The 14417-nt window shown below is 34.7% G+C and overlaps 1 protein-coding gene across 1 annotated transcript in view; it reads left to right on the top strand.

Annotated features, from left to right (window-relative positions):
• The window catches only part of MMS22L (MMS22-like, DNA repair protein), a 117724-nt gene extending 106655 nt beyond the window's left edge, over positions 1-11069 (top strand). Inside the window, exons 22-24 of the mRNA XM_008571307.1 lie at positions 7305-7401; positions 8739-8906; positions 10731-11069. Coding sequence (XP_008569529.1) covers positions 7305-7401; positions 8739-8906; positions 10731-10812 — 347 coding nt within the window. The 3' untranslated portion in view covers positions 10813-11069. The remainder of the gene's footprint in view (positions 1-7304; positions 7402-8738; positions 8907-10730) is intronic.
• The last annotated feature ends 3348 nt before the right edge of the window (positions 11070-14417 follow it).

Genomic DNA, 14417 nt, shown 5'->3' with positions numbered 1-14417 from the left:
TTTTTCCCCTCTTGAGACAAATAGATTATTTAAGGTCTACTTCCTTTGATTAGGCTTGTTAACCTCTGAAACAATATTTGTTTAATCTAACTTCAGCATTAAATGCAACTTGTTAAATATCATGTGGTGAGAGGTCAGCATACTTTCTTCTACTTAGGTTTCTGCTAAAATATCTAAGCTGATTGTTGGTGTGAGCCTGGAAGGATCCTTTGATTCTACTCTTTTTGTTTTCATTCTCATCAGCCTTACTTCCAGTGATTGCTTTAAAATACCATTTATTTAATCCCAACTGTGAGTAATGTGCTTTAATAACCTAATTGTGAAAATGCAGAACAGTAACCCTAGTTCTATCCTGAAGGAGTTTTTAATGTTAATACGGTGGTGTGTGTATGTGTGTGTGTGTATCATTATAATGTGATTGTTCAAGGCGGGGCTTCTCAAATGTTTCCACCTAAGTACTTTTAACTGCTGTAGATAAGTGAGTACAGTACATACCCTGAAGAATCTGAGGGCAGTGCCGAAAGTGGTACCAGAAAGCTCAAATAACTCTTTGAAATGTACTGTTTTATCTCAAAAACTTACACATATTTTTATTAATCCATACTTACTTCAGTATTTAAAATGTTCCTTTCTATTCCCAAGACTGGTTTTGTGAAAAATGTTGTGTTATGTTTACATAGAATACCCTTACTTGAATATAAATCTTCTTCACTGGAGAATATCCAAAGATGGATCCCAGACTCTTCTTTAGAAATTTTACCCTCAGAAGACTTGTGCATACTTTGAATTTCAGTAAAAGCCTATTAAACTGTATATACATAATTTGTTGAGACAGAGCAGATAATGTAAAGTAGTAGCCAGCCTGTGGTTTTGGTGATAGTAATATTTTATCATGAGGAGGACCAGGGTTTAGAAGGTAAAGTTTGCTGCTCATATGTAGCTAGTGAGTGCATCACATGTTCATCATAGATGGAATAAAGAATTCTCTGTTACTGCATTGCTGTGTTTGTAAGCTGAAAGAGAAATATTAAACACAGATTTGCATGTTTGGCTCAGAGAAAGTTCTCTCTGACTTTCTTTTTGGTCTCAGTGTTTAAAAGGACAATTTATAAAATCATAGAAAGCTAGATTTACCAAATGACTCAGCAATTTCACTCCTATGTATACACTCAATATTTGAAACATGTCCACTCTAAAACCTGTAGCTTGAGGAGTTCCACTTCTGCTCCCCAGCAAAATTGGTGAAAATTATTTACAAGACAACATTTAAATTCTCTGGAAATGGTCCTAAGAGTGTACAGCAAATGGAGAAACATTTATTTAAAACTGGGTAAGAACAGCAAGAGTCTGTAGTATTGGAACCAAGACCACTCCCTCCTCCCCTCCCAGCTCAGCAAGGCGAAAACTCTACTGTAGACTGGTAATCCAAGAACATGTGGCTCTCAAAAGGGAGGTTGTCATCCAAGGAGAAGGAAGATATCAACATTTCTCATCCTGCGCCAGCTCCCTGATGCTGAAGTTATGTTCCAGGTGAGTGTGGTGTAGAAGTGGGGATTCCGTTCTTCTGCTCAGTCCCCACTCTACATTGAGTGCAGCACTGCTGTCAATACTGGGAGTCTAGTCGCCCTTGGTGGTGCATTTCATGCCAAAAAAAAAACAAGCCAAGGTAACTTGGAGATGCTGTGACTCCTTCTACAAGCACTCATCGCCTAAAGTGGGCATATCACACAGAAAGTAGGGGTGTCATTGTCCCTGCCCCCAGCACCAGAGGCACACCTTCGAGATTTTGCCTGGGCATGGGTAAGGAGGAAGCAGACTAAGAACAGAGAGCTCTGAATCTCCCCCAAAGGAGCTGACTTCATTTGCAACAGAGTATGGAAAAGTTCAAGCCTAAGAGTGCTCTCAAAAAACAGTGGAAATGGTGGCAAGAGGCAATGGATAGATTGATATATTCACTGGAGATATAGCCTAATTTGTAGGCCAGCTAGGTTGTGTAAGAGAATTCATGAAAGATAGATGGAAAGAGCCCTTGGGTCAGAACAAATGTGAAACACTAACTTTAGAAACTGTCCTTTCAAAGGAGCCTGCATTTGATTGGATAAGTCTGTAAAGCAGTTTATGTCCCAGGGCATTTATGTCCCAGGGCATTATTAAAAATAATAGAGCGATCAGATAGAAATTAATTACTGAATTGTAACAGTTGGGTATGATCAGGGAAAGGGCAGTCAAAGAGATCCCTGCCCAAAGCATTGTCTTCCCAGGGAGACTGTATGCATACCCAAGGTTGTACCACCTGAGGAGCAAAATCAGAGGTTTCATACTGCAGTGAGGAGGTGGGAGGAGGAGTTGACTTCACTAAAAAAAAGGACCAGTTTTCAACAAAAAAATTAGAAGACGTGCAAAGAAACAGAAGTATTTATTCAGTGGTTTAAAAAAAAAAAGTAACAGAAACTGTCTGTGAAAGCAATCAGCTATTGAGTTAGACACAGACTTCAAAGTAGCCATTATAAATATATTCACAGAATTAAAGGAAAGCATGGTAAAGGAAGTAAAGGAAGGTTTGATGACAATATCACCTCAACTAGAAAATAACAGTAAAGAGACAAATTAGAGAAAAAAGAACCAAATAGAAATTCTGGAGTTAAAAAGTACAATAGCTGAACTGAAAAACTCAGTAGAGGGACTTGGTGAATTGAAAATGGCAGAAGAAAGAATTAGCAAACTTGAAGATAGGTCAATATAGATTCTACAATTCGAAGAACAGAGAGAAAAAAAGAATGAAGAATATGAACAGAACTTTTGAGAAATATGGGACACTATTACATGTACCGTCATATATACAACAGGTAGACCAGAAGGAGAGGAGGGAAAGGAGCAGAAAAAATATTTGAAAAATTAATGGCTCAAGATTTCTCTAATTTATTAAAAACACTGACCTATACATTTAGGAAGTTAAGCTAACTCCAAATAGGGTAAGCACAAAGAGATCCAGAAAGAGACACATCATAGTAAAGATGCTGAAAGTCAAAGACAAGGAGAAAATGTTGAAAGCAGCATCAGAAAAATGACTGATCAATTCCATGGGAACTCCTTTAAAAATAACAGCTGACTTCTCAGTGGAAACAATGGAGACCAGAGATGGTGGGATAACATTTGGAGTAATCAAAGAAATAAACTGCCAAACAAGAATCTGGTATTCAGCAGAGCTACCTTCCAAAATTGAAGGTGAAATGAAGATATTCTCAGAGATAAACAAAAACTGAGAAACTGTGTTATCAGGCACACCTTTTAAAAAATACTAAAGGAGTTCTTCACACTGACAATGACCCCAGACAGTAATCCAAATCCACAAAAATAACCCCAAAGAGCACCAGTAAAGATCATTATGTAACTATAAATGTGTACTTTTTCATCTTTATTCTCTTAATTAACTAAAAAAAAGCAATTGTATAAAATGATAGGTATGTAAGATATTGTTGGGCCTATAATATGTAAAAATGTAATATAAGAGTACAAAAGAGGTGGTGTGAACAAAACTGTATTTGGCTAAGGAACTAACTCCAGATGGTAACTCAAATATCCAGGAACATATGAAGAAAACCAGAAATAATAAGAAGGTTAATATAGCAAAAGTTAAGATACATACTTGTTCTCCTTTATTCTCTAAGCTTCTTTGAATGACATCACATTATATAAAGTAAAAATTATAACAATATATTGGTGGGTTTGTAACATTTGTAGATGTAATATGTATAACAGTACCAGAAAAAAGGGGGAAAAGGGAATAGAGCTATACAGGAGTTATGTTTCTATATTTCACTGGAACTAAATTAAGTGAAGCTCTGATAAGTTAAGATGAATTTGGTTAGCCTAGAGTAATCACCAAGGAAATAATTCAAAAATAATGAAAAATCATTAAAGAAGTTAAAATGCTACATTCAAAAATATTCACTTAATGCAAAAAGAAAGCAGTAAAGTAGAGCAGAGGAAGAAAAAGCATGACATTAAGAAAACAAAAACTAAAATAGCTGTTGTAAATCAAACTCTATCAATAATAACATTAATGTGAAAGGATTGAATGGTCCTATCAAAAGGCAGAGATTATCAGAATGGATTATAAAAAGCAAGATCTAACTATATGGTGTCTACAAGAAACACTTTTGGTTCAAAGATACAAATAGATTGAAAGTAAAAGGGTGAGAAAAGATACATCATGCAAACAGCAACCACAGAAAGCTGAAGTGGCTATCCTAATACTCAGTTCTATATAATCTATGTACTAATTCATATGGTATTGCAAGGGACCCAGAATAGCCAAATCAATCTTGAAAAAGAACAAAGTTGGAAGACTCACACTTCCCAATTTCAAAACTTACTGCAAAGCAATTAGTAATCAAGACACTGTACTTACTACTGGCATAAGGACTGATATATAGATCAATAGAAAAGAATAGAGTTCAGAGAGAAAATCCCTGTGTTTATGGTCACCTGTTTTTTTGTATGTGTGTTTGTTTTTGATGAGGGTGCCAAGACTGTTTAATGGGGAAAAAATAGTCTTTTCAACAAATTGTGCTAGGTCAAAGGGATAAACACATACAGAAGAATCAAATTGGACCCTTACTTTACACCACATACAAAAATTAATTCAAATGGATTATAGACCTAAATGTCAGAGCTAAACTATAAAACTCATAGAAGAAAGTATAGGAATAAATCTTCATGACCTTGGATTTGGCAATAGATTTTAGATATGACATCAAAAGCATGAGCCATAAAATAAAAGAGATAAATTGGACTTCATCAAAATTAAAAGCTTTTGTGTTTCATAAGACACTATCAAGAAAGTGAAAAGACAACCCACAGAATGGGAGAAAATATTTGCAAATCATATCTGAAAAGGAACTTGTATCTAGAATACATAAAGAACTTAAGCTCAATAGTAAAAAGACAAATAACTGAATTTAAAAATAAGCATTGGATCTGAATAGACATTTCTTCAAAGATAAACAGTTAACCAGTGAGCACCTGAAAAGGTGCCTGACATCAGTAGTCATGAGGAAAATGCAAGTCAAAACTACAGTGAAACACCACTTCATACCCACTAGGTTGTCCATAATGAAAAAGTCAGATAATGAAAAGATTGGGGAGGATGTGGAGAAATCAGAAACCTCATTTACTGCTGTTGGAATGTAAAATGGTGTAGACACTTTGTAAAACAGTCTGGTAGTTCCTCAAATGGCTAAACATAGAGTTGCTGTATGACCCGGCAATTTCACTCCTCAACATATATATATTCACAAGAAATGAAAACATATGTCCACACAGACACTTGCACATTCATGTTTACAGCAGTATTATTCATTATATCCTCAACCAGTGGAAAGATTTTAAAAATTTGATATATGCAGCTGGCCGGTTAGCTCAGTCGGTTGGAGCACTGCCTTGTAACACCAAGGCCAAGGGTTTGTATTCCCCACACTGGCCAGCTGCAAAAAAAAAAAAAAAAAAAAACATTTGATATATGTATACAATGGAATATTATTTAGCCATAAAAAGGAATAGAATACTGATACATGTGAGGATGAATCTTGAAAACATTATTCTAAGTGAAAGAAGCCAGTCACAAAAGACCACATATATTATTTTACTTGTATGAAATGCCCAAAGTAGTTAAATCTATAGACAGAAAGTATATTAGGGTTGCCTAGGGGGAATCAGGGGAAAGGGGATGATAGTTAAAGGGTCTGATGATGTTTGCACAACTCTGTGAATATACTAAAAATCCTTGAACTATACACTTCAAATAAATGAATTGTGTCGTATGTGTGAAGAGGACCCCAAAATGTAAATTTCTAAGCCCTCCCCCCGCTTGTTTAACTTTGCAGCTAGAATGCGCTTGCTTGTAAGGGACACCTGAGAGTTGTGTTAAGGATTAACCGTTAATTGCATCCCTGGCTTCTGTAACTTTGCCGTTCGCCTGCTTTGGAGAAGCTGTCTGCTCGGTTTACAAAAAGCCCCTTAATCACATTTCCTGCCTCTGTAACCCTGCTTGATGAAGCCCCTCACCCATTTTATGAAGCCCCCAACTTGGGTGACTCTGCCTGTATACAGACAGAGCCAATAAAGAAGCTTGCATGCTTGCTCAAGAAAGGTATAAAACCCATTTTCCTTGCACTCGGGGCCCAGGAATTCAGAACGAGAGTTCACCTGGGACTGCTAGTGTAAATAAATCATCTGACTTCTCCATCTCTCATGAGTGTCTGATGTTTACTTGGAAACTTTTTCCATAACAAGTGAATCATATGACAATAAAGCTGTTAGTTTAAAAAAGAAACAAAAAAGATTACTCAGTTAAAAAAAATTAGCTCAGTTCAGTTAATGAAATAAACTGCATCTAATGTGAGAAGTTACATCACGTTTTTTTCAATAAAGGCAAGTGTGCTCTACTTTAGCCACTAGCCTCATGCCATGAAAAACATTATTTACTACACTCAGTTCATTTAAATTCATATTCATTGTATGCTTTGTGCTCCTGCTATAATGGATTACAGTTTCTAAAGATTTTCTTATTCATGGAGAAAGCACTTTTTTCACTGGCTACTTATATTTAATGTTTCAAAAACAACATAAAAACTTGGTAACATTCAGAGCATTCTGGATTTTCTACATTCTTCTTGATGTTTTTGCATTATTCTGTACAAGTACACAGTTTGAAGGTTTTGGTTAAATATTTAAAGAATACAAATGCTCTTTTTATACTTCGCAGTCTTTTGAAAGGAAGATAACGTCACAAATAATTTTCATATATATGTTTTGTTAATTTTAAGCAAAGATAAGTTGTTGGTGGTATCTAGTTTCCTACTTGTATATTTGTGAGGGGGTGCAAAGAATATGCTTTTTTTAATGAATTTTTCTTAATGAATTTTTTAAAAAAAATCAATCTGCCTATCTGCAAATCAGCTGAATTTTTAATGGCCTTCTTTCGTCAGTATATAATTGTGTTTGCAGGATTAGAATGGTATAGTGTTTTTGAATCTGGACTTCTTTCTAAATGGAAAGACATACTCATGCCTTTACATGTATTATTTCAGTTTTAAGACTAAAACATAGACTTAAACTGTATTAAAATGGGAGATAGGTATTTAAAACAAAACAAAACTCATAACTAATTTTGAAAAATAACAAAAAGCTTGTACATACTTTAAGAAAACAACATATTTTTCTAAATCTAGAGTGTTCACAAAAATGAGGATCCAGATGGTCAATTCAGACACAATGTGTAATACTATAATTTTTCCTCCTAGTTAAAAGGCTGGCCACAGAGAACCTGCAATGCATGGTAAAAGCCTGCCAAGTGGGGTCAGAAGGAGAACCTGCCGCCCAACTAACTTCTGTGTTTAGGTAACTGAAAAATATGCCAACTGGCAAGGAGACTATTGCCAGCCATTTGACAGCCAACATGTTTTTTAAATAACTAATTATCTAAACATAATGTGTTACTACTTGTTTATAGTATTTCAATTATTGTATTTTTGGCAGTAGTTTTGTTACATTTGTTTTATTGAAAAATGAAAGTGCCAGGGAAAGAGATAAGTTAGCTGACTTAAAAATTACCTGTGGATTTAGTAAAGAAGAATCTCACATGTATTTGAGAGGAAAAAGTAGGAAACATGAATCATGACAGCAGGTTCATAGGCTTTCAGAGCTAGCTAAACATGTTACTCAGGATCCAGTGTAGAAGTTCATGTCACTGGTTTTCTGACTTGCTTTATGTTTAATTTGTGAAGCGTGGACTGTGTAGTAGATCTGTTGTTCACAGGAATAACAATGCAACTTGAGGAATGTTTTGTCTTTTTCTTCCCTCCCTGACTTGTCCCCTATAGAGTCTTGTACTTTGTTAGAGCAGTGTTTTTTAAGCATTTCTTTCTGAAGGTTTCTAGAAGTTCACCTTTTTATATATATCTCTACCTTCCCACTATCATGATAAATAATATGGTCTATTTCCTTCATACTGTGTTGGCTCTTTGATTCCTCAATTTTTTTCTCATCACATAATTGACACTTGTCAAGTGTTTATACTTTATTTAAATTGTGATAACTTGATAGGAGTGGATTTGAGAAAATTGTGAAACTCTAAGAGGGGAGAAAGGGATTTTATATGGTCAAAGACTGAATGTTTTTTATCTACAATTTATTAAGGTAGGTGGCTTTTATTTTGTTGATTGGTAGTTGGGGGATGGGGAAAGTTTAGGGTTAAATATGTAATATTTTAAAATAAAGACCTTGTATGGGTCCAAAGTTTCTTGTTAAAGGACATAAAAGTATATTACGAATAATTTGCTTTCCTCATGAAAATATTGTTTATCTAGAGATATGAAGGACTAAAAACTAACTAGGAATTCTCTTTTCCCCCTCTTAGTGTTTTTTATACCCTTCCCACCCATATAGCAAAAGAGTATAGCTAAAAAGTCTCTGGGATTAGGTTTTTCCCCCCTTATTCTCCCTCCTGGGATTTGAACTCTTCCCTCTTCCCCCCACAATGTCATCACTCTGGTCATCATTTCTGTTCTTTAACATTTTATAAATAGTCTTCATATTGCACCAATATTCTTATAGTGATCTTACATGAAATGATTTTTTTGTTGTTGTTGTTCAGGTTATACCTGATAGCAATGTAGATAGCAGCAGCCCAAGGAATTACCACAGAAGTAATCTTAAGTAACCTGTTTTACTTTCAGGCAGTTCATCCAGGATTATGGTATGAGGTACGATTATCAAGTTTATAGCATTTTAGAAACAGTAGCAGCATTGGACCAGCAGCTTGTTATCCACTTGATTTCTTCCCTCACTCAATCTTTGAAGGATTCCGAGCGGAAATGGGGCCTTGGCAGAAATATTGCACAAAGGTATGTATGATAATTTAATTACATTTGGTGGGGGGCAATGATATAAAATCTATATGTCATTTTATAGAAACAGCTTATTTTCCCATTCCCCAAAGTTTGACGTATGTTCTTTTGAGCTGAAAAATGTTTCAATACTGTGATTGTTACCAGTTTTGAAAAGTATCATTAGATAGTAGTACAGCTTATTACAAATTTAGCGGAATTGACATATCCATTCACATGTTGTTCCTTTCAAAGTGACCACTTTAGAAAGCTGTATATTTCAGTAGTGCTACTCTTGCTCAAAACACATTCCACGATCCTCATTGAGAAGTAGACTTCAGAGCCTCAGGTGTCTTGTTTTTTATAAAATCCATGGTGGTAAATCATAACCCTTTGAGGATTACTTGATTTATTGACTCAACTATATCATTCATATCCAGTAAATAAGATAAGTGACCCAATTAGATAATATGGATTTTGGTCAAAAATAGGTAATAAGGCTTTTTTTATAGGCTCATAACCCAACCAAAAGTAGTGCTGGACTAGAGTACTGCAGTAAATGAGCCGCCCATAGTTTCTGAAGAGATTTATTTTAGAGAAGTCAGTACTCACATCAGAATGTGTATGTTCTCATTTTGTTAAAGAATAAAAGTACTTTAATCACATCATGTGTGTCTATTTACACGTACACATTTAATAAACATATTCTAATTTTTAGTTGAAATTTTTTGACTATACAATGTCATATTTGAGGTTTTGCTTGGATTCATGACTATGTTGATTATAGCTTTACCTAACTAAATGGAATCCATCTTTTCAATACAGTAAATGAACACAAAAAGGGGGGGAAACAAGAGAGCCTCCCTTTTTTCTATGCCAGAGTAGAAAATCTCCTTTCTTTCTTGCACAGTAATATGGTTAGCCTTTAAAGTTTTCTAGAGAGAGAAGGTTGGATCACTTAAAATGGTAGTTTTGAAAAAATGGTATTTACCATCATGTCACAAAACGAGCTTGTACAGAGAATTGTCTAACATTTGGCTTCTCTGAGTAGTCTTCAAGTGTGAATGAAAAAACTAGTGAGGTTTTGTATGAACTGCCCTAATGTAGTATGTTGTTAGGACAAATGTCCTGCTAGCCTACTACCTTGTGTGGCCAGGCATGACCATGAGAAGGCTGGTTTTAAAGATTCTGAACAGCACAGATATTTAAACTAATGAAATAACTGCCAGATGCAATAAATCTTCTGAAAAAACATCCCAAATACAGGGAAGTACTAGTGAATCTAATAGGAGAGACAATATTTTATTTTTAAACTTTGTTACTTTTAAGAAGATAAGGAAGAAAATGGGGTTATTCGAAGCTTGTTATGCAGGTCTATTTTATGGTTATAGAATTTTTGTTTTTATACTTATGTTTGTGACACATCTTCCCATTATAATCATACTGTCATTGTCCTTAAGCAATATTCCACGAACATATTTTAACTGTGAGCATTATATTATTTCAAATGATAATGTACTTTTTACATGTCATTTTTATCTCACATTGTACTTATAAAAATCATACTAAAAAAACTAAATCTTAACATCTAGTTTTATGATGGTACTTCAAAAAGTTTGTGGAAAATAGAATTGAAAGATAACAAATCTTTCCGTGAACTTTTTGGAGTACCCTCATACTCAAGATATATATATAAAGCATTATTTTTTTAAAAAAGTGTTGGGGTAATTCTGCTATATAGATAGATACATAGACAGACGTGCTTAGTTTGGAAATGCTTAAATGAAAAATAATGGAAAAGGTAACAAATATGCTTGCTTTCTTTTCTTTTTTTTTAAACAGGGAAGCCTATAGCAAACTTTTGTCTCACCTAGGACAGGCAGGACAAGATGAGATGCAGAGACTGGAAAATGATAATAGCTAACATATTTTGTGATTCATTCTCTCTATTGATTATCACTATCTAAAACCACTTAGCACCACTCCAACTCCTACTTTTAATTAATTGTATAATGTTCTGTTAAAAATAATTTCTGGGATATTTTTCCTTACATACCTGTAAGTGTAAAGTATATAAATAAGTAAATAAATGTTAATTAGAAACTATGTAATAGGATCCTTGGAACTTTGCAAAACTGCATTCTGTTTTGAAGAGATTTTAATTAAACTAAATTAAAGAAACTTCTAACTGGGAGTGTTTTTTGTGTACCAGTATTAAGCAGTTTTGTACTGGTTCATCTACAGACTTTTTATTGTAATGTGACCTCCTGCCTTGTGAATGATTTGTTGTTTTTTTAATTTTATTTTTTACAAATTGTGTTTTAATATGATACTTTTTCAAATTACCTTGCTGCCTATTCTGGGGTTTTTTGCCAGGGTGGTGTGAGGGGAGGTCAGGAGATGGAACTGTATATTTATTTTCCTTTTTTATACTGTGTATAAGGCAAGTTAATAAATAAAACTCTTATAAAGCACACTTAATTGTTAGGAATGAGACCAAGTCTGAATAGGATTATACAGTTAATACCTAAAAAAAATTCTTAAACTGTTGCCAACAGTGTGTATGCTTAGGTTCCAAAAGTAGCCAGATTTTTTTCTCCACTAATCCTTTCTTTCGGAATTGTCATTAAAAGACATATCAGGAGGTAGAAATACAAGATCCTTTAAGAAAGTGAATAAATAATAATATTCTAGAAAATCTCAAAATTATGTAGAAGAGGCCTGAGAAGTCAGCTGATCTATCTCCTTGCTCTTCATTTAGAGCCCCTTATAACTTAGCATCTTATGCAGGGAACCTGTTTAGTTCCCATTAGCAGCTATTATTTCTCAACTTTTTAACTTTTTCTCCTCCAGATTGTTTACCAGTTGGGCCTTATCCTTGACTCATTTTTGTGGTGAGCATTATTTGGTGGAATGACCTCCAGTCCAAGTGTTGGGAACCCACGTGGTCTCTCAAACCCAGCTCTGCCTTTGACACTGGGCAAATTTCTTAACCCTTTTGAGCCCAGTTCCTTCATAGAGAAAAAAGAACAATAATCCCTTTTCTATTTAACAGTGTTATTGTAAGAATCAATGGGATAATGTATGTGGAAATACTTGTTGGCCCATATTCCATTTGGAGGAGTACAGACATGATTATTATTCATGTACAGTAACAACAAAGAACACCTCTCAATTTTGTTCCTTTTTCTCTAATGGTATGTCCTAGTTGAATGATCTCACTTTTCTCAATATTTTCTTACATGTTTGCCAATCTTGAAATTATTTTTTTTCTTCTTGGGATTATAGTCTTTATCATGGTTCTACTGTTCCTTCAAGAAAACATTTCAACCCTTGAATGGCTCAAGAAGTTTCTTTAAAAATAAAATACATTGCAGTCAGCATTCTAGTAACTAGTCCTTTCCTAACTGTAATTCATGGAATCCAAAGAAGTTTCTGTTATTTTTATGACATACAAATGGTCTGTTTTCCCCCCAAATCATCTGTCATTACTTGAACAAATAAAATAAATAAAAGCTTCTTTAAAGCTGCTTAGTAGACTTTATAGCATTGAGTTTCTTTTCATTGATAGTGATTTATTAAAGTAATAATGTGTTGCTTTGCAAGTTTCAGCAATTAAAGGAGTTTAATCTCTTGAAGGTGGTCCCTTTAAAGAGGTTATTTATGTGTATGTGTGTGTACGTATATATTTGTATTTTCCAAGGGAGATTGGTAAAGATGTCTTTGAGAATACTGTTCCTTAGAGTATGAAACTTTTAAGGGATAGGAAAAGCTGCCACTAAATCATTCGTTAGGGCATATATATGTAGATGCTAAGAATAACTAAAGTTGTATTTAATTAGTAACAACAAAAAGTCTATAACAATGTGTGTGTGTGTGTATTTTGTATTTATGTGTAAGTAAAATGTTAAAGGAGCTGTTTTCTTAATTGAAGAAAAAAGAAAATTTATGTCTTAGTTCCTTTTGTTGAAAATCTTTACTGACGATTCTTTTACTTGTTACTACAATCTTGCCTTCTTTATTCCCAGACTTTGAGTACCTAATACTCACTTTCTTAATAACCATTTTCCCCTAAATACCCTATAATTTCTGAAGCTGCTTCTTCCACCATTGTAATGTAAGCCACTCTCTTTTGGTCAAATGTGAGAGTATGTTCTCATTTCCTGTGTCCTTTGGCTTCTCTGTGACATTTGCGTTTTCCTAACCTTCCCATCCCTTCATTAGCGATACCGCCCCTTCCTTCCTATACTGCATCCTTTCTACACTGCCTCCTCACTGTCTTTTTTCCTGCCCTCAAAAGTAAGATCTAACCCTTCACCTGCTTTGTCTCAACAAACTTTTAGTAATGAACTGATAATATAAGCTCATAATCTTGTGTCTCAAATCTATTTATAGTGCTAATTTCTCTCTAAATCTCTCTAGTTGGATCCTCCTGAAATCTTCAAGGCAACATGTCAAGCTGCTCATGTTACCTATCCCATACTAGCTCCTGTTTTCATTTTCTATCCAGGGAATACACTATTTTCCCAAATTACTTAGCCTTGAAACTCCAAAGGCATCTTAGATTCTTCATTCTTCCCTACATTCATCACCAGTACAGGCTCTTGGGCTTTTTTTTTTTTCCCTTAGCAGTCCCTTTCATCTAAACTGATTTGTTTTGCTTTGCTTTGCTTTTTATTCCCTGTTGGGCATTACAGTCTCCTTATTTCTGGTCTTCTTTCCTGCAGTTTATTCTACATACAGTTCTGAAATTAGTGTTTCTAAAAATACCACTTTCCCCTTGTTACTTTTCTGCTAAAGGACCTCTAGTAACTTCCCATTGTTTATAAGCAGACATTCAAACCCTTTAGTCTGGAGACTTTCTGCCATCTGACTGTACCTTTTCTTTTCAAACTTACCTCATTACAAAGAAGAGACTCTCTTAGCTGCTTTCTCTGAATGTCATGTTCATTCAACACTTAGCTAATTCAGTTTGCCACCCCTTCTATAGAAACGTAGGTCACTTAAATGGGAGAAAATTAAAAGATACATTTTGGGTACCTGAATATTCCAATGAAATAATATCTATAAAATACCAGATAGAGTAAAAGATGACTGAAGGACAACAGAGTGATGAAAGGACTTTATTAGACATTCAGATTTGGTTATGATTTAAATTTCAATTTAATTAACAATTAAGGTTTCCTTTGGGGAGAAAAAAACATGGAGGATTGTCTCTGTGCAAAAAGCATTCAGTATTGGGCCGGCCCGGTGGCGCACTGCTACAGTGCGCCGCTTGGGAGCGCGGTGGCGCTCCCACCGAGGGTTCGGATCCCACATACAGACCGGCCGCTCACTGGCTGAGCGAGGTGCGGGAGCAACACCGAGGGTTGCGATCCGTTGCCGGTCACGAAAAAAGACAAAAAGGAAAAAAAAAAAAAAAGCATTCAGTATTGAGTTCATTTGCATGAGAAGAATTTCATAGTTTAAAACTTTTATAGTTTTATCTAGTCTATAACAATGTGTGTGTGTGTGTATTTTGTATTTATA

This window comes from Galeopterus variegatus, unplaced genomic scaffold (genome assembly GCF_000696425.1).
Source record: "Galeopterus variegatus unplaced genomic scaffold, G_variegatus-3.0.2 Scaffold678, whole genome shotgun sequence".
Classification (NCBI taxonomy): Eukaryota; Metazoa; Chordata; class Mammalia; order Dermoptera; family Cynocephalidae; genus Galeopterus; species Galeopterus variegatus.
The sequence above is the reverse complement of the archived record's forward strand: the minus strand, read 5'-3'. Positions and strand labels throughout refer to the sequence as shown.